This window comes from Poecilia reticulata, linkage group LG12, assembly GCF_000633615.1.
Source record: "Poecilia reticulata strain Guanapo linkage group LG12, Guppy_female_1.0+MT, whole genome shotgun sequence".
NCBI lineage: Eukaryota > Metazoa > Chordata > Actinopteri > Cyprinodontiformes > Poeciliidae > Poecilia > Poecilia reticulata.
Genome location: NC_024342.1, coordinates 1,165,290 through 1,192,082, shown reverse-complemented (window position 1 = coordinate 1,192,082; position 26,793 = coordinate 1,165,290). Strand labels below are relative to the sequence as shown.

Below are 26,793 nucleotides of genomic sequence, written 5' to 3'. Positions count from 1 at the left end.
TATATATATCCCAGCTGTAATAAATATTACACAGCTGTACTTCTGCAAATTAGGTAAGCACAATTAGATAACTTTAAACATACTGTGATCATAATTATATCACTATTGTTGATGCCAAATGAATAATTGCAACATTTCAGCAGGTGTGTCATAAATGATAAATGACACTACACACTGTTATTGTGGCTGTGTATGTTCTGCAGTTCACAGTGTGTGTGTGTGTGAGCATCTGTGATGTGTTTATCTCTGTTGTTGCAGGTGTGGAAGTTAAATCAGAGCTCTCTTGCTTCTCACCGGGACTTATGAGTTTGGGTCAAATACAGAGAGGATGAAGGCATCACAACATTCACACAAAAATAACAATTTAATTAATTTTATTTAAAGCATGTTTATTATCTGCAACAGACTGGCAACCTGTCCAGGATGACCCCGCATCTCGCCCGGAACGTGAGCTGGAGATGGGCACCAGCAACCCTCCTGACCCCACTAAGGGACAAGGGTGTCAAGAAAATGTGCTTCTAGAATAATGTATTACTACCATATTATGTATAGCATTTATATGTACAGCATTCATTTTAACTTTGATATATCAAACTAAACACCCACAAAAGTATTTTTCTAGTGTTAGGCTTTTTTCCTTTTCTGTTTTTTATAGAATTCTACAGTGATAAGAAGCTCATATTATTAGGTTAATTAGTCAGGCTGTCTGTTTGGGGTGTTGACAGGAAGAGAACATCGCTATTCATCTGGATCTTTAAAACAGGTCACCTTAACATCAAAGATGGATGATGTCTTTTTATTGATTTTTTTTCAGATGTGATATCTTCTTTCATTTGTGGGACTGAAAAGTGTTTTCAGCCAGCTGAGCAGAAGTGCCCAGCAGGTGGAACAGAGCTGAGCCACTTCCTGTGGCATCACACTACAGAAGCATTTAAACACACCAAATCTCAGCAGATTTTTCAGTCTGATTTTTCCACCACTGATGTTGATGTGTGACAGACTGAAGGGAGAATATTTCAGCCCCTCTACACACTCTGCGTTTGTGTCAGTGTGTGTGTTTGTCAAAACCGGATACAAAGTGCATCAGAGTGGGATACGCATGTCCTTCTCCACATAAACTTCATCATTCTTCACAATTGAGCCCACAACCTTCAGTGAAAAAAACATTAATATTCACATTGGGATTTCATTTTAACAGTCATCAGTTTCCCTTGCATCTCATGCAACATGTTTCAGCACTGCCTGAGCGACAGATATAACATGTGAACACACTACCCAACAATGATCAATATGTAAAGCCTCTTTAACACCTGTTGGTTTCAAGGGGCAGTATTATGTGTTTCCAGGCAAATTGTGCCATTTTATAGCACAGTCAAGTAACTATGTTAATTTCAGTCATTTAAAAAAATTCTATATCAAACTTGACTTAAAAGAAATTTTACTTAATTTCTGTGATTTGACGCCTTGAAATTGGGCCTCTGTCTCTTTAAAAAAAGCTCCTGCTCTTTTCTAACACTCCACCTTCAGGAAGTCTTCACAACATGGCGTGACAATGCGTCAATGTCATGATAATAAGATGAAGTGATGACTTCTTCCAGGTTCAGATACACACCTAAATTTCCAAAGGACCTACATTTGGGCTCTCTCAAAATTTTTCTCCAGAAGACTTTGAGTCTTTTCTACGAACAAAATTGATGAAGGATCTAACAGATGGTCACTGCCCTAGCTAACGAAAACCACATTTTTATCTACAAACTGCCAAAACTCCGCTGCCGGCTAGTGAGAGAAAGACGCAGGGAGAAACATCAGAGACAGGCAGAACTGGAAGATCTTTGAAATGACAATGAAGCTATTGCCACTGGCACTGGTACCAAATGTGAAATCACAGACCTGACTCCTGACCAAAGACCACACCAGACACAGAGCATGTCAACTACATACCAGATCACGTAGCCTGACCAGAGGTACGAGTCATTCATTGTTCATTTATGAAGCTGAAGGTGACAGCAGCAGCACAAACACTGGCTTCTTCTGCCAACTCTGTCCTCTGCCTCTGTTTGGTCCTCCTCACCTTCATTACCTCTGTGATTTCTACATTCCCATCGATTACTGGTTCAAATTGAAGAGGATTAATGATGTTACTCATTGCTGTTTTGGCTGGACAAAGCTAGCGCAATCGAACCTCGCATATGCCATTTTCCCAGAATGCACTGCAGAGTAAACAACATGGTGACGTCCGTATGACAATGATTTATTTAAATCCATAAAAACCAAATGACCTATAGTATTTTTTGTATTGTTTTTACATCTAAAATAAATATTTCTCAAATAAAGTCTATTGTTTCCCTTTAAAGCCTAAGTCGATGAGTAGACGTGGCCCTATTCACCATGAAAATCTAATGAAAATAGAAAGTTTGGAAAATTTTATCACTTTTTTGTGTTGCATCAAACATTGCATCCAGTAGAGTTTAATTTAAAGATAAACTTTAATTTGAATTTATTTAACTTATTCTTGAATTGTGGTCAGGGAGGCGGGTGTGTGCACAAAATTAGTGCAAGAGCTGCAAATGGCCCCCGGGCCTCACTTTGAACACCCTTGGTGTAGACAATAAAACCATAAAGTGCTAAATGTTTTTATATCTTGAGGCCCATATAGGGGATTTTATGTAAACCTTGGAGGCTGGGACAGTTTATCAATCTTAAGTAACTGTAATTAGTCGCCACAAAGCAAATATTGAACAACCCTGAATGTCTGCCTGTGTGTTTTAAACTTTATGCCCTTTTCTGCATGCCATCCAATGATGCTATTTTTAAATAAATCCCATCCTCATGTCTCATCAGCTCACACATAAAACCCAGAATGGGAAACAAATGACTGCAGGGGTTTAATGTTGTATGTCCAACATATGGTGTCCCATCAGTTGAGCTTTGACTGCAGCTTATTTATGGAGATCATTTTGGTGATTTATTTCCCTCTACAGCGATTTAATGTCACCCAGAAGATCAACACCAGCTGCTTGCTGTATATTTAGCTGCTAACTGAGGTCCAGCACTATTCTGAAGCCATTTTTATTGTTTATTTGAATATTAATCATTTACCCAAGTACTCCATCTGTTTATATTCTGTTAGTATGCACATACCTGTGACTGCTAAAGAAGTCTAATCATATAGTAAGTAACATCTAAGGATATGTTAGAAGACTTCATTGTATTAGTTATTACCCTGTTATAATCCAACAATGTAATAAAACAACTACTAACTAACTACTAATCAAAGTTAGACTGTCAGATAAGGGCAATGTTTAGAGTCAGATCAGAAAAGATTCAAATGAAGCAGAATATCTTAGCAGGGTTTAGACATTATTCTTTTAGGTGGAGATGTCCTGATCCAGTCCAGATGTTTCTGATGTATCAGGTTGTAGTGCGAAGCTCTCCAGGTTTCTGATTTTTTATTTTTTTTCTAACATCATCTGGCTGTTACTGAAGATCTTAGTGAACTATCCCTTGTTAATTTATTGTGTGACACTAAAATAATCTTATCTTATGGTATTGATAAAATCCAAAATACTGCTGCTAGCGTTCTGACTAAAACCTGATCTGCTGGTGTTGTATCCACCTTCCAGACCTGAGAGGTCTGGAAACAAACACGGAGAAGCAGCATTCAGCTTCTAGACACCACAAATCTGGAACAAACTTCCAGATAACTGGAAAACAGCTGAAACACTGAATTCCTTTAAATCTAGACTAAAAACGAACCTGTTCAGAGATGCTTTATAACTACAATAAATGAAGCATTGACAAACATATTTGATGATTCTGATGATGGCACTTGTAAAAATGTAATGTTTGTTATGATTTTTTATTTTGTGTTTTTATGATGTAAAGCACTTTGGACTGCCTTGTTGCTGAAATGTGTTATGCAAATAAACTTGATTGATTTATTTCAAAGACAACCCCCCCTCAAAAAAAAGATTCAGGTAGGTTTTTGTTGCATTAAAATCATAATAAGGGACTTGCTTCAAAGATTCCTAATGTTTGATATGATTCAATACACTGATTTCAGAAACATTTGGGTCTTATAGTATTTTTTTCTAGTTTTAGTTAATACTGAATAAGTCTGAGACCTTCATTACCAGGTTTTCTTTGATGATTGGGTTTGATCAGTTTGCTGGCACCGTGGACTCGTGAAGAAACACTGCTGACTCAGGCTTTGGCTCAGCTACATAACTAAAGTTTAGTGTCTCCATCAACAGAAATGATAGATCTCTCAGAGGGTGGCGCAGACATAGAAAACCACGAGTCAAATCAGGAGCTGAAGAAAAGGGAAAACTAATCATGGGAAAATTAGGCATATCGTCTGCTGGTTCTGGTCCACTATGCTTTCTGAAGTCCACAGTCCACCCTGCAATCTACCTGGACGTTTTAGCACTTCGTGCTTCCATCTGTTGGAGGACCAATGCCATATTAACCCCTCCCATTATCATTTCTCCATGTGCATTTCCTGTGTAAGTTGGAGACTGATGTCTTTTTGTCTGGTTACTGTAGGTCTCGCCTTGCTGATTTTCACATGAACTGCCAGATGACATCTCACACCGCCACCAGCTGTCCCTATGACAACTACATAGGCTGCCTCATGTCCTATGTGGGCCTCATTGGTAAGGCTACTTCAGATTGCTTTTCTTCAGGGGAAGAGACTGAAAAGAGACAGAAATAAGTCTGAAAGCGTAGTTTTTGGGTGAATGCCCCTGCTGGGCAGGCCCATTTGTCCTCAGCAACTACATGCAAACAAATAATAGGAAAACAAGTTTATGTTGTAACAGATGAGCCATCTTTGCTGTACTGAGCTTTGAGTCATAGGTTATACTCACATAGCAGGTATTGATTCCCAATTCTGTTGAGATGTGTAGTCAGAGTCATGAGCAGTGGAATTGGGATATAATGCACTTTAGTGACACAGACTTTCATAACAAATTTTTTTCAGTCATTGTTTATGTCCAGATTTAACATGTTTAGCTTAAATGTGAATTAACTGCAACGTGGGTTTTGGGTAGCTCCACATATGGAAGTGTCTCAAATAATTTTCTTTTAGGGAATGAATATATCAGAATTGCGCTAATCAGTCTGCTGTGAAAAAGTTGCATTTAGGGATGAAATCTGAATTGGGATGCATCGTGAATGTAGCCTTATTGTCCAGATCAAACCAGTGCAACAGCAGACCAGGGTTTCCACCTGACTGTTCCTTGTGTTTAGACATGCCTGAATCAATCAGTCAGCAAATTGAACTTTATTGAATCAGGAGAATGTTTGACAGATCTATTTAGCTTTTACAAAAACTGCAGCATTCTTGAGGTAAATTTGAATAATGCTGCAATTTTTGTTCTGATTACCATTTTGCCATTATTCCTGTTCCCCAGCTGGCTCTTATCAGCCTAATTCCTCAACCATTTCTTGATCCTTCAGTGTAGTGTTCACAGACACATTGCAAGTGATTCATTTGTTCTCTGTGAATCATCCGGTGATATTATTCCTAATTTGTTAAAATCTTCTTCAGTTTTCTTCCTGGATAATCTTCATCTCAGTTTTCCTCCCCCTTCCTTCTGGTGCTCTGTCGGAACACAGGCTCAGACGTAACACCGAACTACAGCGACAACAGCCCCACCAACATCACCATCAGCCTGTGGTGCACCTGCAGGGGCACGGGTCATCAGGAGCAGGACTGCGACGCCTTCCATCGGGACTTCACCCACAACACCTGCCTCAGTAAGTCTGTTGCTGGGTATAAACCAAAGCTACACAGAAAATTGCAGCACAAAGTCATTCAACAAAGACTAAGTGAAAACATTTTTATAGAGAAGTCAGGATTACAGTTGGACAGTTCCTGTAGTTAGCAGCTAATGAACAGATTTTTTATGCAGAAGAGATGCTGAGAATACAGCTGGCTTCCTATCATCCACATTCCTTTTTGTAGCTCTTCTTAAGGTTGTTACAATCTTTCGATTGATTCCAGTACGTTGATTATTAAAATCCCTCTTGGAAAATGTATCTGCCTCGAAGCTTCGTTAAGTTATGTTTTATTATTTAGTGCACCGTGTTCCGGCCGGGTCATTATTTGTATTGCGCAGCGCTCTCACTTCCACCTATGAGTTGTTGACGAAAGCTAAGTGTTAGCAGCATGAATTAACATTTTCAAGTTCGATCTGAGAGGATTTTATTGATTGATAATAATGTCTGGTTTAAAACCATTCTTTGGGGGACAAATAAGCATCCTCAAAATAACTGGCACGATGCCTGGAGTACGGCAGCCTCTTTCCTTCCAGAGCTGCCGCCCAGGGGCCGGCGTTCAGAGCGAAGGGCAGGGAAGAGCGCTGCAAGTGTATTTATACAGGTGAGCCAATAGACTGAACAATGTGGGGGGTGGGCTGTAGATGAAAATAAATTTCATATCATTCCGGTCTCAATAAATGGGTGGCGGTGCATAGCTTCTAGATGTGTTTCTCTGTGTGATGAACGAAGGTGTCAAATCCTGCCGCTAACATGGACACAAAAGCTATAAATGTCTGGGCAAGGTGAGAGTTCATCTGTTAAATTGACTGAAAAAAAATATATAAATTAAAAGCTAGCATATAGACAAGCGTATCTGCGAGCATGCCTTTTTATTATCAAACTGAATATAATTTTAGATTTTTGTATAACTTTTCTTCAGGTTGACATTTAAAGTGAGCTATTATTGTTACAGGTTAATTTTGTAACCTACAGAAAAGTAATTGTTAGGAAAGCTCAAATATGAAAAATTGGACTGATGTTGAACAGTTCTGTCTGTCCAGAACAAAATGCGCTCCTCAAGCTCCTGTCACAGTGACGGTCATAACACTGTCATGATGGGTCCTAATTTCTTTCCCACATACAAAACACCACCAGGAGAACAGATAATCAGGTAAATAAAGTTTACTTGAACAATGATGAAAAATGAGAATGCATGGTTCTTGTTCTTGAGGACAGCAACCAGGGTCGTCTGTACTCTGAAGAGCAATGAGATAGAGATGGTGAGCTTGAGGTAGTCGGAAAGTGGAGCTTCAGGAAGAATTAGATTGATCTTACGTGAAATTAAGATTATCTTCCACCAGTGATGTAATACAGTAGTTTCTGGAGTTTGGTCTCCTTGTGGAGGTCCTTGAAGTGGTCCGGGTTCCAGAGTGGAGTGTTGACGGGGTGAGTTCTTTGGAAGATGGTGGAGACTGCAGTGGAGGGTGGACAGGTAACTTCAGGTGAGGAGGAACGAGGAACGACTGCCAGCTGAGAAGCCAGGGACGATTTATGGTTTATCTGCAGAGACAAAGAACGGACTCGAGCAACCAGTGGGTAACAATTCACGGCGTCACTAGGAGAGAAATGCGGGAAACCAGGAACTTGGGCTTCACGGACGTATTTCCAGAGCATCACAAAGAAACACCTGAGAGAGATGCAACAAGAATATATTACTAGAAGCAACTTCAGAGAAAACAGAGACCCAGTTCAGAAGGGCACAGAGTACCATTACTGGCAAACACTCAGGCGTCGAAGTGCTGGCAGTCTGCTCCTCATATACTCCTGGATGATTAGGTGATGAATGTCAGGTGCACTGACCTGAGTCAGCGGGCACACCCTCCAAAGTATAGCAGCCTCTTGGCACCATCTAGTGCAGAGATTCCCAAACTGTGGGGCGCGCCCCCTAGGGGGGTCGCCATGCCATTGCAGGAGGGGGGGGGGTGCGGGAAGAGGTACAACATGAGTGCTACGATGCTTGTGCTGGGTTTACACCTGTGTGGCAGCGACATAGACTGCACTCAGGCCTGTGTTAGAATCATGGAAGCAAACCAGCAAAAACGTAAATAACTTTTTACAGTTTTTCCTCCAAACTAACTGACTGAGTTGAGTAAAGCTGTTGGATGCAGCAGTGACGTGTGGTGAGAATCATAGCTGGTGAGGCACTGTCTTAATCATAATCAGATTTACAAATTGCTTTGATTTTGCACATGCGGACAATGCTGGAGGGCAAAAAGGCTATTCCTTTACATGCCATCCATAGCCGCGCTGCCGCCGTAGAATAATTCCGTTAATGCAATCAAACTTGGATGTAGATATTATTAATTTCGTGCTGTGCTTCACAGCAAAGGGAAAAATAGTTAAAGAACAACTCAAAACCACGTCTCTCTCGCTCTCTGTATCTGCGCAGCTACAAGCAGACTCGTTGCCATAGCAACTTACAACAACGCCACAAAAAATAAACACTCAGATATTTCCCACACAAAGAGCAGAACATTCAGTCTGTTGCAGTAGTATGGTTTTAGGCTTAATGATTACTTTATGATTATTAATTAGGGATTGCTGTGGTAAGAGGAGAAAACTATAAATATATCACTGCACTTGACTTTACTGCATGGCTAGCTGCTAGCTCGCTGTTACTGTCTCTTACTCTGCAATTGTGGAGTCTTAATGTCTGGGATCATGAGCGCCCCCTGCCTTGAGGCAGGGGGCGCTCATGATCCCAGACATTAGAGAACTGTCCCAGACATTAAAGAACTGTCTGCCTCACCTCGAATCTGTTCTGCTCGCTACAGCTCGCTGCTGCATCACCGGCTTCACTTCCGAGCATTGAATGGGAAACTGCAAACATTTAGCGATTTTGAAGAAAAACTCATCAGAATTGGTTAAATTACATGAAAAATAGGCACTTTTTAATACAAACCACAGGGTGAAAATAGCAATATAAATGTTATCATTATATATTATTTTTCCACGATGACAGGTGCCTCCCCTGACCGCACCTCACTAGAATGCAGGTAATGTTAGCTAAACGATGACTAGCTAATGTCAACACAGCACCTTAAGCTTAACAAGTAGCCTCTAGGCTACTGACAATGCTGTATATGTTCAGCTACTTCAATTCATTTTGCCCCCAAAATAAGTCGATCACCCTCTACAGCCCCCACCACTCACTCACATCATTCAACCAGATAGCCTCTCCATTTTGGTAATCCACAGGGGGGCCCAGAGAATGTTTGGAAACCACAGGGGGGCCCAGGAGAAAAAGTTTGGGAACCACTGATCTAGTGGAAGGAGAGGGAAGCAGCAGGCAACAGAAAACCCCCCAAAAGAGGACCAAAACTCCGGTTCCCAATACACAGCTGTTTAACCTGAGGGAGGTAATGCATACCCAAACTTCATCTAGCTTATTGGTGATAGACCTGGCGTTGTCGATGAAATGACTGGGCAGAGCCGGTCTGTGTGGTTTGCCCCATTTCTGTTTGCCGTAATTCCTCAATCTACTGAGTCGCAGAGGGGTGATGGTAAAAACCTCCTCGGGCAAGTTTTGCTTCATTGACTGTGGATATTTCAACATTAATCTAGTCAATATTATTTCTAAACACTCCTCTCATTCCCTAAGACATTCTTCAGTTCTGTTTGAGGCTGATATATCAGCACACAGAGCAAATAATGAAGAGGAAAGGTCAGATCAGGTGGAGGAGGAAAACCAGAACTGAGACAATGTGTTCAAGATCCCAAGACACTTTCTCTAAATATCAGTAAGCTAGCTGCGGCATGTCGTCTGGGCCCTATATCAAACACCAACTGAACACACAGAGCAGCCGCGCTAAGAGGTTGGATGAACACGGATCTCTGAAATGCTGAAGTCTTTCCCACAGAACCGGTGTAAAGCACTGAATGAAATCAACATTTTTTTAATTAAAAAGAGAAACAGTTTTCTATGGGAATCAGGTATGTTTAATTCAATTCAGTTTCATTCAATAAGACTTTATTAATCCCAGAGGGAAATTAAATGTTGTAAATAATATTATCCAATTTTCTTCAAAGAGCTTTTAAAGATGAGAGGAGTCACCAGAAATAGTATTTCTGCAGCAAACAGGAGGATTTTATAAGCAGTCTTTGCAAACTCTGGAAATTGTAAAATATTAAGTAAGTATAAATGTATGAATCGGGACAATATGATAATCTACTCGGATATCACACCTGCATACAAAGTGATTTATGGCCCGGCCCACCGCCATCAAAAGATTTTGTTCAATTAAAGTGAAAGAGCCATGATACTTTCATTGTTGGTGTTTTGAAAAAAACTTAATAAATGATCAACTACTTTACATTTTACCAGATTTGACCAGTCAGAGCAAACAGGAGTGTAGAGTCAGAAGGAATCATTTCAGATTGAAGACAGGAGTTGGCAGCAACTGTCCAAATGTTTGAAGGTGATCTCTCATGTAAGATCCTTGTTAGAATATCTTGAATTTAACAATTCAAGACATTGAATTAAAGATCATTTTAAAGACAATCTAGAATAACAAGTTGCAAGAGAAATGAATATTCCAACATGCATACAATGTGCGCTTACAGTTAAGTTTATGGACAACATGGAAAGTTTCATTATGTCGTTTCATCCAACTGTATTAATGAATATAGCTCAAATTGTGGCAGAATAACAAGATGCTTGCTTTGTTGCTGAAGTGCACTGTGCTAACACACTGTGATGGTGAATATTACAAATATACTGTAAAAATATATACATGCTAAACTACATAATAGAGTAGAATATACTTTGATTCTCGAGGAGAAATTGCTTATTTGCAGATAAGCTACTCCAGCCGGAGGTGTAAATGTTAGTAAATACAAATATAACTATAAGCAATATAACATTTATATAAATATATACATACTTGTAATATTGTGTTTTAAATATGACTAAATATAAAATAAAAACATCAATAATATATAATACACTCTAACCCTGGTTTAACACTGCGCAGCCATTCCTGACCAGCCTGGTATACACTCCATGCTGCTCCGCTCCGCTGCGAACCCCAGATGTTCTCCAAGATGCATGCATGAGGAATTAAGGATCACATGATAAAGCCAGTGATGAAAAAGGATGTGTGGGGTTATATAAATATACTGTAGATCTAAAATTCCAAAATGTATTTTTCTCTGTCCATTGGTCTCACATGATCATCCTCGACAGATTACTTAGGTTTTCTGAATAAAGTAAATGCAATTTTTGGGATTATGTGTGTATTCATGGCTATAAATGTTACATTTTGAGTATATAGCCATATACTCATTAATATATCTAGAATTTTAAGGAAATGTAGTCTGTCGTGGTTAATTCTTTTGAAAATACAGATGTTGTGCTCATTATAATCGTGTAGATAGGTTGACTCCGTGCTTGTTCTGGCGACAGGCAAAAATAGAATTGGTTCTAATTTTGCTGCATAGAGGTGCAAAGTGTGCAGACACTCACTGGCAAAAATTGGTGAATAATAAAAAAATAAATCACTGATGAGCCTGATCCCATCGTCACAATGAAGATATGAATGCATATAAGCTTCAGGAATTGCTCTCTATCATAAAAACAATTGAATATTTGGGTGTGGATGTGCTTTATGCTGCTCTGACAGTCACTGATACACATGTTTATTTTCCACCTCTTCCATGAATCAGTGTGGATGAGAAGACAAGATAATGTTGGAATTTCAGTGCTGTCCATCAATCCTTCATCCCACCAACCTCATCAACAACTTTCCCAACATAAACAATTCTACTGATGGATTACTGCCCCACTAAATAGCCTGGCTCATTTAGATAACTAAAGAGTCTCCTTTGTTTTATTTCTCTATCTATTTATTTTTCTCATCAAGGTTCATTCCACATCTCCACCTGCCTAAACGGCTCCTGGAACAACTTTATTTGACATTCAGGTTTGTCCTTCACAGAGCTGGACAATGATTATCATTTACTCCTCATCCATGTTCCACCATCTGGTGGGGTTCCTCAGGGTCGTTATGATAAAATAGATCAAAGACACCAGAGACTGATTTCCACCACCTCCACTAACCCGTCCTTTAACTTCTGTGCCTCTTTCTCTCTTTTAAATTCAAACTTTGATAAAATGTCTGATTAAATATGGAAATCACAGCCAAACAACCATTTCTCAGTTCGACCCATTCCCCATTATTCTGGTACAATGTCTGGTGACAGTTTCTGTCTTTTAATAATTACAGTAATCCTCTCCTCCTTTTCCCCTGTTGCTGTTCCTTGATTGCTCAAATTAGCCACCATAACCCTGAGAAATGGTTCTGGCTTGGATGGCATCCTGGACAAGCACCTTTTTCAGTGACATAGAAATCAAAGTACAACTACTGGACTTTACTCAATTTGAATACAAACAAATATTGGACAACAGAACAAGTCTTAGTAAAAGCTGCAGATGATCAGAGGTTCCTTGCTTCTTGTTACATGCTGGTCATGGAGATTTTACCCAACCTGCAGAAATAAACACGCTAACAATGACGTTAGTGAAACCTTTTTTTATTGCAGACTGTGTACACCAATCCTCAAAGCAATTGTATGAACAAAGGATGACAGACTGCTCAAACACAACTGGTTCTAAATTAAAAGAAGTCAATCTGAGGAATGAAATAACATCTGCATGAATGTTATTTCATGCAGATGAATATTTAAGTCAAATAAGAACCAAACATAACAATTCATCACATACCAAGACAAAATGAAAATGTTTTAATTTGATCCCAGTATTTTCTTATCTAAACACCACATTTCCAAACCCCATTATGAAATCCCCATTTCATAAAGGGAAATGGGAACTGCACAATTACAGGAAATGGTGCAGTGTGTGATGCATGGTGTGGGCACAGCTGCTGGGAAAATAGTGGAGGTAAGTGATTATTCTGATAGGCCTTTCGGTTATAGTATAGCTTTTCACAGAGAGAATGTCAAGATGACGTCTGTGGATGAAGACACACACAAACACTCCAAACCAAAACAGACCAGTTGAAAACCCAGTTGCTGTAATGTTATTTATTAGCTGTACATATGCTTCTTCAACATCAACTATCAAATATCTACAACATAAATGGAACAGGGGCTCATTGTTATGCCTCCGTCACACAAACTATTGGCAATTCAACTTTTAAGGGTCACCAAAATGTTCACCTCTTAACAATTGAAAACCACCTTACTTTGAATAATTGTTTAGGTTGTGTGTAACATCCCTCATAAACTTCCTCTGATTAGCTCTTCATCATGCATTGAATGAGCAGGAACAGGCCTGCAAGCTGGGCCAGACCTGGGTTCCCTCTTCTCTGTTCCTGCTTTCATAATGCAAACATCCACAGACATGATCTGAGTTTGTCAGATGCTTTACTCTACCTGTCATTGTTACCTCAGCAGTTAGAGGCTGGGTGTTCAGTCATTCTGCTCCCATCTTTGGAATCCTCTTCTCTGATCTCTTTGATTCCTATTGATATTGATTCCTTGGGCATCACTATATAAAAAACATGACATTTAAAAAGCACAGAAAACAATTGAGGGGGTTAATATTATCAAGTGTTGATTTTGTAACTTTTTTGTTGAAACAAGTTAAAAGACTCTGAGGAAACTGACTGGTTTCTTCCCCTCAGCGTATTTAGTGCTCTAACACTGAGCTTGTCAGTGAAGTTTTCAACAGTGACCTGAATGTTACATTAACACTTGAACATGTCAGGTGCTGCAGAGAGATGTGTTCTAATGCAATATTAACTTTATCTCAGAGGACTGTGATCATTAATCTTTCACTGAGCTCTTCAAAGTAGGTCACTCAGTGTTTTCTGCACCAACCTTTGGATTCCACAGCCTTAAATTAGCTGAAGGAATACCTTTACCTCATGCTTGCTACTGTATCGGTTGCAGTTCAGTGATTTTGATTTAAGTTCATGTATAAATTAATTCACTATTTATCACAGCAGTTGAAACCAGAAGTTTGCACACACCATAAAAAACCCACATCTTTCTCACTGTCTGAAGTTAAATCAGACCAATCTTCACTTGGTTCAGGTCAGCTAGAATGATCAAAATTATTAAAGTGTGCTAAATGCCAGAAAACCTTTCTGTGTAACTTTCTTTAAATTCAGAAGTTAATACATTCAGTCAGGGATAATTGTCTTATAAACCATATGACTTGCATCGAATCTTTTGGGTTTAATTTCATAAACATCTCATAGATTAACTGACACATTTAAGTCAATATGGACAGACAGCTGTGCATGTAAGGTAAATCTAATGTGCAACAATTAAAAAAATCTCTTTAAATTGAAATTTGTTTGAGTTTTAATATAAAATGTTGCTTTCTATTGTCTTCTCCAGTATCTCGAAAGAACATCATGGATGTATCTCAGACAGGAACTACAACTAAAAACCTTTAATGTTGCATGATGTGAGATAATCTCTTCTTTCATTTGTTTTAATCTAAGTAGCACAAACAACAGATTCTTTTATCTGACTGTGGCTTTCTTGATTTTGATTTGCATTAATCTCCACATCATTAGTCTGAGCTAACATGTTGTTTATTTCCAATGACTGACTGGGTAAAAAGTTTAAATCAGTTCTAATTTAGGCTTTTTGGGGTTTTCTGTCTAAGTGGATAAAAGTCTTGAAAAGGATTAGTAATGAAAGCTTTCTGATGGCTGTTTGTGTGTGAAATAGAGGCTGGAAGTGACACACTGAATGTGTCATGGAGAGCAAACAGTCATTTTGTTGTCACAGTGATGTGGCTTTTAGCATGAACAAGAACTGATGAAAGAATATTTGTGGTGCAAATCTGAGTGTCTAATACGGCCAAAGCTTTCTGAGCTCCTCTCTCTGTTTGGCCTCTCAGAAAATGCCATCCTGTCATTTGGTTATGGATCTGAAGGAGCTGCTCCTCCTGTAACCGAGCAACCGTCCACTTTCCTGCCACCTGATCACCCCATCATCTCCAAACCGGCTCCCTCTCTGCACGGCAAGGCCATCAAACCCGTAGACGCTGCCTGCATGTTCTCCACCTGTGCCAACCTGCAGGTGAGTAAAGAAGCTCATCTGATGCATCCAAAACGTGGAGACTGATCAGTTTTAAAATCAGGAGGATCTGCTCTCTCATAAGGAGTCACCACAGCTTGTTAGTGTTCTATCACCAGACAAAGAACACTTTAACTTTGTAGGATGTATCATTTATTTGACTAGAAGTAATGCCCAAATAAATGAAGAGGCACAAGAAAAATTTACAGCAGCTCCATATGAAACAAGAGTTGAAGGTTCCTGTGAAGTCTTACACACTATGGAGTTATGGTGCGTTCACACCCAGCACTTTTTGAGTGTCAGATGCATGCAATATATGCATACATTATACATTCAAAGTCTATGTGGAGGCACGTTTCCAATGCATCCGACGCTCCACATAGACTTTGAATGTAAACCAGATGTACCTGATGCTCAAAACGTGTTTGGTGCTAACGCACCATTAGGATGACCCAATCAAGAGTTCTTGACTCAAATGTGAGGCTACCTGTCTGACAGTGGAAAGCTGGCGCACATCAAGTTATGAACAAAATGGCTGAGAAAAAAAAAGAGTCAAGGGCTGAAAAAAAAGAGTCAAGGCCTAGTCAAAGTCCTGTCCTTTAGGCTGATTTAATGGATAAGGAGGGTCCGTCCACTCTTGTAAACATCAATAAATAGCAATAAAAAAAATTGATTCCAAATTTTTCTATAATATTGTGAGAAAAAAATACTGTTACTGCAGCACTACAAGTTGCCTATTCAGTGAAATGTGACACCAATAATAAATCATGTGTTGCTGGTCTGAGATCACATATTGACATTAATACTTCTATAAGGGCGCAAACATTGTTTTCTGATGCTCAAAACCTTGGAACCAAATAAATGAAACGGTTTATTTCTATTCTTTACAAACCTCCAGATTACCTGAGTGTCCAAGAGGCAGGCTCACAAAGTGGGTTCATTTGCTGGTGTAAATCAGGTTTACACTATCCAACTGCGCTAAAGCTGTTCTATTTGCTCAAGAGATTAGAAAAAGAAGAAGCGTGTTTGTGTATTAGTTGAACAGGCTCCTCTGATGGTCTTATAAGTCCTCTTGATGCTTGCAAATCAATTTTTTTTAACCTTCAGCTCTCAAATATCCTTTTGTCCACAGCAGATTGATTTGGAAGGGGCTCCCCCCTGTGGGCTCGTCATTAATATTTCACAAAGATCTGATCATGGAGTTGAATTGGGTGAACCTCAAATAGAATATGAAAAGAATACCGACTCCTCAGCTTAGGATGTCATCGTCCTCAGTAATTCAGAGCTGAGGCTTCTTCACCACGCACTATCAAGCTAATCATTTTTCATTCTCATTTCTTAAAACAAGAGTCTTCTGGTTGTATGATGATTTTTGTCTGATATATTTTTCTCACAGGGAAAGGTCCATAGTGAGTTTGAGTCTAAACTAGTAACAGTTCACTCACAGATACTGACTTATAAAGCTTATGCAGACTAAATTGCCCTCATTACTTTCAAAGTGTTTAAAGCTTACAGTAATAATTTACTGGGTTTGCAGACAGAGTGTACAGTTCCAGCCAAAGTGTAACTGCAGTTGCTGTTGGCTTTCTGAAATGGGTTTTAAAGCAGAATCCATCATCTTTTTAAAAGTAAAGGTTATTTCAAAGGCTTAAAGGCCTTCCCTCACCGCTCTGCACTTCTTTCTATGTTCTGTGATTTTGTGACAAAAAATAAGATTTTGACTTTAGATGAACAGTTAGTGTGTGGGTTCCTAAGAAAGTCAGTAAATGCATTGCAAAGAAACAAAAGTATTGCCCAAGGACACCAAAAGAGGGCAGTGTAGTTGGAGGAAGACATCTGTGCATGTTGAGGCCCAATGGCTGTCTGCCATTAATGTCTGTCAGTAATGAAGACAACTATTCCTACTGTTGCCTGGATACACCAGTGGCTGGATGAGAAACCCTGAAGGTGGAGCTAACTAACCAGCTGACTCATCAGAATCAACTCGGATACGTAGCTAAACCCAGACAGCTCTCTTTACAGAGGAGGTTCTGTTCTGCAGCAGCATCATTTTCCAAATATCAAAGCATGGATGTTTTCACCATCTGGCTAAAAATATAATAAGGAAAGTGTCTTTGACATGCTTACGTTTATTCAAACTCAAAGATGTACTAATTTTTATTTTCTGCTCATTTATATACTGTAACTGGCTGATGTTCTCTATCCTCCTGGTTTTAGTCAGATCTCCAGCAGCAGCGTTCTGGATCAGCTGCTGCTGTCTGAAGTGTTTGCTAAGTGTTAGCTAACTTCTGCCAGAATGCCTCTATGATTTTACATTACCATAAGCAATGAAATGTAGTCCCTGTGGCTGGTTTCCATTTGGGACATCTTCCTGTTGTGTTTGCTGTATATAGGAAGATATATTATGTAAAATATTATATTGCATTTCCTCATATCGGTTACATATTGAGATACTAGAAAGCAGCATCAAAATGTGATCCCATGCTTCAGAAGTGATTGAGGTTTCAAGCGTTGTGCTCCAGGTTAATCTGAAATTCTCCTTTCTCTTTCCTTAGGGCTTGTAACTCAGTGTAGAGTCTTGACACAACTTTTCCACATTTACTTGAAAGAATTGTTCTTTCAAGTAAATAACACTTTTCAGGATACAGTTGACTAATTTTAGTGCTAATGCATATTCCTAGATAGTTTAATCGTGTAGGAGCCCATCGAAATGGTTTGATGAATGCTGGTTTTCTCTGCTCACAGGCACTTAAAGACATTTCTCAATTTCTGTAATTTACCGTATAATCAGATATTTTACCAAATTTGTTGATACAGTCAATTGAAGCCAGTACATACTCTAGAGGGTCTGTCAAAGTCAAAAGAACATTATCATATTTTATGTTGTTTTGTCCCTATTAATATGCCTTTAATATTATGACTTTGTCTAATTGCAACTGCAAGTGGTTCTATAGCCAAGGAGAAAGTCAGCAGGGAGAGAGGACCTCCCTGCACCGACCCCCTCATCAGTCCAAAAGCTGCAGACCAACGGCCATTTATCAAAACGGATGCTGTGGGCTTTTTATAAAGAAACTTTACACAGTTTATAAAAATTTCTCTAACCCAAATCTTTAAAGAACTTTGAACAAGCACTTTGAATTGCCTTGTTGCTGAAAATGGGCTATATAAATAAAATTACCTTACCTAGCTTACATATATACATATATATCCAGTTGAAGGGCTTTTCAGCAGCCAGTGAAACGATGATGCCTACTGGTTAGTATTTGAATATGGTCAAGATTATGAATAACATTAATAGTATTATTTGATATCAGTCACTCCTTTATCAAACCAGTTTGTCTACATTAAGGCTACTTCCTCCAATCTAGTGGGCAAAACCTTGGAATTCTGACTCTCAATCTAACTTCCTGGTTGACGTCACATGACATGCAGCTGGTCTGTGTCTCCACATATAGAGACACCCACTAAACACTCAACACAAGAACTGTGTTCTGCATGCAAGGCGCCTCTTAGAGCATTCGACAGTCATAAACTTTGTATTCTGAATTTTACAAAGACACCAAAAACATTTCTTAACAATGTATCAGGAATGAAAAATGATAAATATTGTAAAAACATCAGACAGACTCACTTGAAGACCTTATCGGTTTCCTGAGCCATATTACAAAATGTTGCTTTTTTATTTTTGGACTGTTGCATCCAAACTACTGCAAGCCTTTTTCAAATGTTTCTTTCCCCTGTAAAGTGGAAACATTCTGGTTCTGGAAAATGAGGAATTATTTGCTTTGACTGTGATTTACATAAATATAGATATTTCTGGGGTTTCTCCTGAATGCGTGGAAGATGCTTCATTTAAACAGGAGCAAAATGCATCAGAACAGAGAGATCTGCTTGTTTTTGGAGCAGATCTGATTCTAGAATTGGGTTTCCCATCATTTAGCTGATAGCTTTGTGCATCTGCGATTCTGTCAGAATTCATTCATAAAATACCAAATTATATTCTTCATTTTACATTCACCGTTAAACATAAAAAAAATCTGTGAAGAGTTTTTGGATGTAATGAAGCTAGCAGCACAGCTGACTGTGTGTTTTGTCTCTGTGTTGTGTTTTGGTGGGCAGGAGCTGAGATGTGTGTGTCTCTGTCCCACAGCTCATAGCTCATACTCTGTTCTTGATTTGCTCGTCTAAATCCAGCCCTGCCTCCGGGTCGATAGTGTTTCCTTTTCTGTCCAGCCTGCTGACATCATGGAGCACAGAGGTGCCAGAGGCTGGTCCTGCATAAAGTTTGTTTTGATTGTTTTTACCTGCCTTCAGCTGACATCATCAAGATGCAGCTCTACAACCTTGTCAGCCACGTCGTATTATGGCACTGAGTCCCATTTACAAAGAATACAACAATACAGTAATATGTTTTTATAAAAGATAACCCTGTTTATTTTATGAGTAGAAAAGAATTGTTAACAGATAAATGTAAATATGAAAATGATTTTTTTTAACACCCAGTCAGTCATGAAGGATAACCCCTCATACTGAACCCAGTTCTGGTTCTGCTGCAGGTTTCTTCCTGCATTAAACTCAATAAACTGAGCTGAATGCAGTTTACTGCACTGTTTGATATGTGGAATCAGTTGGAATGTCTGTGTGATTGAATTGAAATCACTTTTTTTGTAAAGTGTAAAGACATTTGCTGTGAATTGGCGCTATAGAAATAAAATACAATGAAGTGGACTGCTGATATCTCCTCATATCTTTGGGGCCTCATTATGGAAATAATATATTGATATATTGTGTTTTCTTTCACTTGAAGTTTCTTTAACCATGAAAACTGAGGGCTGTGTCTGTGTGCCTGGTTTGCATGAACTCAGTGCTGCTTTGGGAAAGCTCCAGCCACAAAGCCAATCTGGACCTCGGCTGGTTGGAGGCATAGCAGAGAAAAGCAGAAACACTGAACAGGAGAAAGTTTTATGCCATCCCTGAATTCTCAATTACCAGCACTAAATACCGTCAAAGACCTTATCTAATGAAAAAAATTAAAACAATGCAAAAAATGTCAACCAGTTAATGGCTTTCCTGTTGTCATATCTGGCCTGTCATAGTCTGCAGCCCGGCATGAACAGGACGAGTAATCACACCAGCACTTTTCTGAAAAGTTCTTACGTTTTCAACTTGAAGCTTTAGAAGTGACTGCAAATAGAAGTCCTTGTTTTAAAAACATGGTGAGTGCTGGTATTTTTCTCCTTGTGCTCACATTCACCTGAAAAAAATCTCATGACTGAGGAACCCAGGTGAAAAAAAGTATACTTTAGTATACTTCATACTTAAATTTGTAAAAGTACACTTTGAGTATACTAATTATTAAGTGTACTACCTATACGTATATCTGAAGTATACTAAAAATACACTTGTACCATTTTGAAATTAGAACTTTAAACACACTTAAACATAATTGTACCAAAATACACTTTTAATATAGTAAATAAAAGTAAACTTTAAGTGAACAAAATATGAATGAATATGTATGAATTTTAAGTGCATTAATTACTATTTATTAAAATTGCATACAATAAAAAAATGATAATCATGATGTAATTTTTAAGAAAGTACCCAATCAATTTTCAGATGTGTGATGTAAAACCTTATAATCAACGGCATTAGCTCCAGTTCACACTCCAGACCAGATGGTGGCGGTATTGCACACTTTCATTTATTTAAAAAACGCCACAAAGAGAAGAAAAAACTAGAACGCAGGGAAGATGACAGACGCTGTTCAAATTCGCCATTTTTACTCGCATAATATTGCCTTAAAAGTAGAGAGGGCCTTGACAATAGTTACTAATTTTGGTAAATTCAAGCTGGTGACGTCCTAGTCCGAGTTAGACAACAACACAASAGGACAACAACCGATGGAAATGAAATGTGTGTCACAAAAGGAGCCCGGAGGGACGAAGGCTGCTAAGTGTTGCTAGCTGGTGGTAAGTTTGCTTATTAATTATATTCATTTAATTATAAACAGTGTAGTAAAGATATATAACTTACGTTTGTTTCTTAAATAATTATTTTATCAATTGTATTGTGACTTGTTTGATTATTACTATAGCAATCATTCAGCTTCATGTTAGAACTGCATGGAGGCTGTTTGTTGCGACTTCATAAACTAACCTGGTTTATAAGACAAAGATACTTTGATATTGTGAGGTTGTTGTTCTAACTCGTTCATCAATGTTTTTATCTTCAACATATGTTTGCAGTCTAACTAAGCAAATGAAGATGAAAGAGGAAGCCAGAGAAATCAGGTGTTAGAAAACCTAAAGACTTTCTGTCTCAGAAGAGGCTCTGACTCCACCAGATCACCAACCAGCTCTGAGGATGAACCTTCACATCGTCTTCATGATGTAAGTTTGTTTTTTTCAATGAAGAGCTAGCTACATTTTCAACAACAAAAGGTGTTGTTACCAACACTAAGTGCTTAATAAACATGATTTGATTTAAAGGTAACTGGAAATAATTTTTCTCTTCTTGTTTATCTAACATTTATCTTTCTTCTTTTTAATTTTTTGTTGGCTTTCAGGGCCCTGTGATGGACTGGTGACCTGTCCAGGGTGAACCCTGCTTCTCATCTGATGGCTGCTGGAGATGGGCACCACCAGCCCCCCTCACCACCCTGCAAGGATCAGTGTGTTCAGAACATGGATGGAAAGATTTTAAGGTAGTTTGTCTCCTTAAGTCCACACTTAAAATAGCTTCATAGTTAAGGCCAACATCAACTGATTCTATGACATTGATGACTATTTTTTCTACTTCGAACATATACAGACAAAGACACCCAAAAATGTTTTTCCACCCCAGGCATCTGGTCCCAATCATCAGTTCTTATGATGTCACATACATGGCGAGTCCACAACGTCTTAAAATTGTAAGTATTATTTTTTTATTTGCCATTTTTCTGTCTTCTTTAAAATACAAATGCTTTCTCTGTTTAATTGCTCTATTGTTCTTTTTTGTAGGTTTCTGTAAGGTGCAGTGAACGGGAATGTTCCGTCGTTGATCCTCACTGTCATGTTTTACTGTCACACTTAAAATTTCATGTTCATGTGTTCACTTTTGATCTGTAAACTGATAATTTATGTAAAGTTCATTTAAGTTGTGAGTAAAATTTTAAAATGTCGGTAATAAAACAAAATATTCGAATTACCTTGGGCATCTTGTGTAATTAATCTTCACATGTAATTTTAGCCTAGAACAATGTAAGTACTGTAGTGTAGTTATACATGTCATGTACAAAATAGGTACGTAGGAATAAAGACTTTCACGAGTAATTAAAATTGTAGTTTATTATCAATAGCAGGAAATCAAAAATAAAAATTAAGTGTAATTTAAATACATTACTAATATATTAATAGTATATTTAAAATATATTTGAAGTATATTAAATATATATTTTTAATATAATTCTGAGACAGAATTATTACACTCAAAATATAATAATTATATCAAAATATAATAATAAACCTCTGAAATATGATATTTAAAAAGTATACTTTAAGTACACTTGAAGTTGTTCCAAAAAAGTATGCATAGTATACTAAAATGTACTATTAGTTGTAATTTAATACTATTTAAATACTACTAAAGTATACTAAGCACAAAATTAGTTGTTCCAAAATAGTACAGTTTAAGTATATCGATAAAAGTATACTAAAGTATGTTAAAATTTAGTATACTAAAGTATACTTTTTTTTCACCTGGGAAGAAACACTGATACTCAGGAGGAAAAAAACTACTTAGAAAAAAATTTACTTATCATCCAAACCATTTTTCTTTCCACCTTTTCACCTGATTCCTCATCTTTCCTGAAGTTCTGTCATTTTTTCTTCTGTCCTCTTTTCTCTGGGCATCATCCGATAAATATAAAATAATATGACATGTTTAAATTTACAACAATAAGAATCACTGTTAATAGTTTCACCAGAACAGTTAAGGTTAGGCGGCCTGATAAAACAGTGTGCTTAACTATTTGTCATCATCGTGCAGAAACTGTTTTGATATTAAGCTAGGATCAAGTATGTGCTACCATAAAGAGCATCTGATCTGTTTCTGATTCAACACATCAGTGTTGTGACCCACTGATACACAGGCCTTATGACGAGTGTGTGGCTGTGCCCACTGCTGTGCATGATGCTCCACAGACCCTCATAGCTCCACCATCTCATTCTGACTTAAACGCTCCTGATATGTTTCATGGTTGGATGCAGCATGCCTGCTGCTGTTGTTTACACTGCTGTGCACAATGTGAGACTTACACAACTCTACTATTTCTTCTAGCTTCTGTTAATATTTAGAATGAAGCTATATTCTCCTACATTGTTGACTAATAAAATTAAATATTTAGCATTCCAAGCCTGTGGAGCAGGGAATCCTGTTATAATTGTACAGAGTTCTCATCATCTGTTATTAAGAGTTCCAAGCCAAAGGAAGCAAGTGGATGGCCCATGCATACATAGCCGTAGGCTCGCTCCAAGGTCCCTCTAATCAAAACGAGCATGTTCTAACTACAGCGGGATAACACTCTGAAGCCTATCTGGTGAGGTCTAGTCTCGGGTTCTGGAGAAGAAGGACCATCGGATAGTTGAAGCTCAGTTTCAGGAAGAGCAGTGTTGTGTAAACAGAGGTTCAGGATTTGTAACAAGAGAAAAGGTTAAAAGAGTACAGTTCATTAGCTGGGACTTACAACATGAAAAGGTAATGTTAAGTATTCCGAGAGTAAAAAAAGAAAAAACCATGAATTAACAATTGTATTGTTAAAAAAAACATTATTCTTTTAAAGTAAATATGATTTAAACATGTCAAAGTCAAATTTATTTGTGTAGCATTTTAAAAAACAGGTTTAAAACGGCACCAAAGTGCTGTACAAAACGATAATAAAATAAGTTGATGAAAAGAAAAAGAGAAATGTTACAAGGAATATAAGAAACATGACTGTCTTTGGTCATTCTCACTGTCTTTGGTCATTCTCACTGTCTTTGGTCATTCTCACTGTCTTTGGTCATTCTCACYGTCTTTGGTCATTCTCACTGTCTTTGGTCATTCTCACCAAAGACAGTCATGCAGATGAACTTCATGCTAGTCTCTGATAGACCTGGATGGACAGTCAGTGTGTCTGTGTGTTCTGATGCTTTTCAGGATGGAGGTCAGAAGTGCATACCGTCTGAAGACTACAGGTGTGAGGATGTGAGTCGCTGATTCATCCCCTCAGTCTGATAACACATAATTATGGATCAAACATGGTTTATGATACTGCATAAATTAAGAACGCACCTTATTAGTCTCTGCTCACACACAGTCAGTGCTGATTGCTAATTTTTATAAATATATCATGAGCTGTCTGCTCATTTTGACAGCTTGCTTTCAAATATGTTCTACTTATTTTTTTAAGCTATCCTTAGATTTACAAATTAAATATAATTGATTTTTAAGAATAAAACTGAACTGTGATGGACTGTTCAGAGGCGGGGTCCAGGGTGACCCCGGGGTCCAGGGTGACCCCCGAGTCCAGGGTGACCCCGCCTCACTGGAGGCTGGATTTAGGCATCAGCACTCCTCCCAACCACAATGGGATAAGGGTGTAAGAAAATGGATGGATGGATGAATAAAACTGAAAAATTAGTAATTAATAAAATAACAATGCAGTTGGAATGTGTATATTTAGGAACCAGGTGTTATATGAGGAATTGGGAATAAGGTGAAATTAGCTCTAAAAGCCAACAAACACATCATTTACTAATTGTTCAAACAATCAGCTTATACTGCAAAGCAAAATAATTTCTTTAATAGAACAATGTTTCAAAAAACTTTTGCTAAATTAGAATTCTATAACATCTGATAATTGATTCTGTTAATGTGTTAACAAGCCGTCAGATTGATTGACTACCAAGATGCCTGGGAAAAACGTGTATAGAGTCACAACATGGTGGACAGTCATGTGGCGTTGTGGTGTCAGATCTGGAATTAGCTGCTCAGCTAACAACAACAAAAATATATTGACTGTGGTGCCAGTTAGCAACCCCTCCATGTACATACAAATAGTTCTTGGAGCATGCTATGGTCGATTGTGGCATGAACAGCTGTGTTAGCAAGAGCAGAGTTTTAGCATTCCCAGGAATCTAGTGTTAGCAGCCAGAATAAACAATTACAATCTTACCTGCTTCTATGGACTATGCAGTTATTTATGTGGGTAAGCGAAACGAGTCACATCAGAATAAACTAATGCTGGTGACGGAAAAAGTGACTCTGCGCCAGTAATCATCTTTCCAAAGCAGATTTTGTATATTATGCTAAAAGCTTCCAGCTAATTTACAGCAGAACAAAACAAATCAAAACTCAATGAATATTAATTGTTTTCCTCTACTTAAAAGAAAATGAATGCTAAGCAAAAAAAAAAAAAAAAAAAGGCTAACCTGAACTTTAGGACAAATTTTGAACAAAATAGCATCTGGTTTTTGGAATTTTCTGTTTGATCACCAGGAAGGAGCAGACCTGCAAAAGGCATTTTTCCCTCTAACACTTCTTTTTTTCTTCTCTCTCTGCTCAGACTTTGTTAGCCCAGGGGTCAATAGACTCTCAGGAATCGGTGGGACCTAAAAGCAGCAGCAGCCAGCAATCAGCGCCTCTACTCCAACACATTTCTGTGACTGTTTGTGTGTCCATTCTGCCAGCACTTCTACACTTCATGTCATAAATTTGAACTCACACACATCCAGACATAACCACATACACACAATCCTAAATGTCAAGCAACAGATGTCGAAGCATCCACTACGGCCTTTTTTTGATGAGTGTCTGGAGCCGGTCCAGATGAGCGGTCCTTCTGCACAACACAGTCACACACCGGCCATGGGAGGGAGAACGGAAGCAGCTGCACTTTCGTGTGTTGTATGTGATTAAAAAAAGGAATCAGAAACACAAATAAGAGACTCTTGGGACTCTGGTTCACAGTGACTTCACTTTCAATGCTCTGAGTCTTCACGGTGTGTGTGCTCTCTGTGCTCGGACTCACTCCCCCAGGCCCGTCTGGATCTGAGACAGCTGGGCCGACAAACACTGGAAGCGAGCACATGACTGTGTGCACACACACTCACACACAATTTGATCAGAAGTGTTAGAGTTGGCAGCTTCAGAGAGAGGAGAAAGAAACAACAGGGAAGGACAGCTGGGACAGATCCTTCCATGAGGTTTGTCAACTCAATTTATCCTCCCTCAGACCTCCCTAGTGGCAACAAATCTACACAACATACAAACATCACACAAGCCCACCTACATTTATCCTGTCATTTTCCCCTTAGACCTACTTAGCGGGTAAACAGGGTTCCCACATGGACACAAACACTCATGCTGTACACCAGTGTGCTATTTGTGGGTCTTTATCTTCATTTTGTGGTCTACATCTTGTACAAATTTCATTCACTGTGGAAAATGAAAAGTAAAAAGTCCAGTGAATGAGTGTATGCTTCACCTCAGTGTTCAACTTTGTGTGTGCGTTTGTGTGTGTGTTTGTAGGTCAGTGTGAATGTCTGTGATGATTGTTGACACATCTGTGCATGGAGGCAAATAAATGAAGGAACAGGTGGAACTTTAATCAGATGACAAACAAACTGAAACATGATGCGTATGCACAGCTTAAAAATTCTGTCTAAATTCAACTTTCATTTACAGCAGTTAATTGATTCTTTTCTAGAAAGATTTAACTACATAATGAAAAAATTCTGTTTCAGAGTGCTTTAAAACCTCTCTGTCGCTAGAGGAACCAAATTTGGGTCCTCGGCGCTTGCCGCAACAAGATCAATTAAAAACACATGCTATACATTTATCAATATAGGCATATTGCATATCCACGTAAAGGGAAAAAGCTCTTCTAAATGA

General features: G+C 38.4%; 1 protein-coding gene and 1 long non-coding RNA gene across 3 annotated transcripts in view; one reads left to right on the top strand and one right to left on the bottom strand.

The window, feature by feature from the left end:
* The window catches only part of gfra2b (GDNF family receptor alpha 2b), a 122,888-nt gene extending 96,514 nt beyond the window's left edge, over positions 1–26,374 (top strand). Inside the window, exons 6-10 of one of the 2 annotated variants that reach the window (XM_008423127.2) lie at positions 4,546–4,655; positions 5,620–5,760; positions 14,699–14,880; positions 24,058–24,105; positions 25,466–26,374. In XM_008423127.2, the coding sequence (XP_008421349.1) occupies positions 4,546–4,655; positions 5,620–5,760; positions 14,699–14,880; positions 24,058–24,105; positions 25,466–25,612 (628 nt within the window). In that variant the 3' untranslated portion in view covers positions 25,613–26,374. The remainder of the gene's footprint in view (positions 1–4,545; positions 4,656–5,619; positions 5,761–14,698; positions 14,881–24,057; positions 24,106–25,465) is intronic. The other variant, XM_008423128.2, reaches the window with a different exon arrangement.
* LOC103473141 (uncharacterized) lies at positions 6,931–8,617 on the bottom strand. The gene is made up of 2 exons (XR_534976.1): positions 8,573–8,617; positions 6,931–7,323 (listed from the first exon to the last, which is right to left on the bottom strand). It is a non-coding gene; the product is annotated as an uncharacterized LOC103473141 (long non-coding RNA).
* Positions 26,375–26,793: the final 419 nt, after the last annotated feature.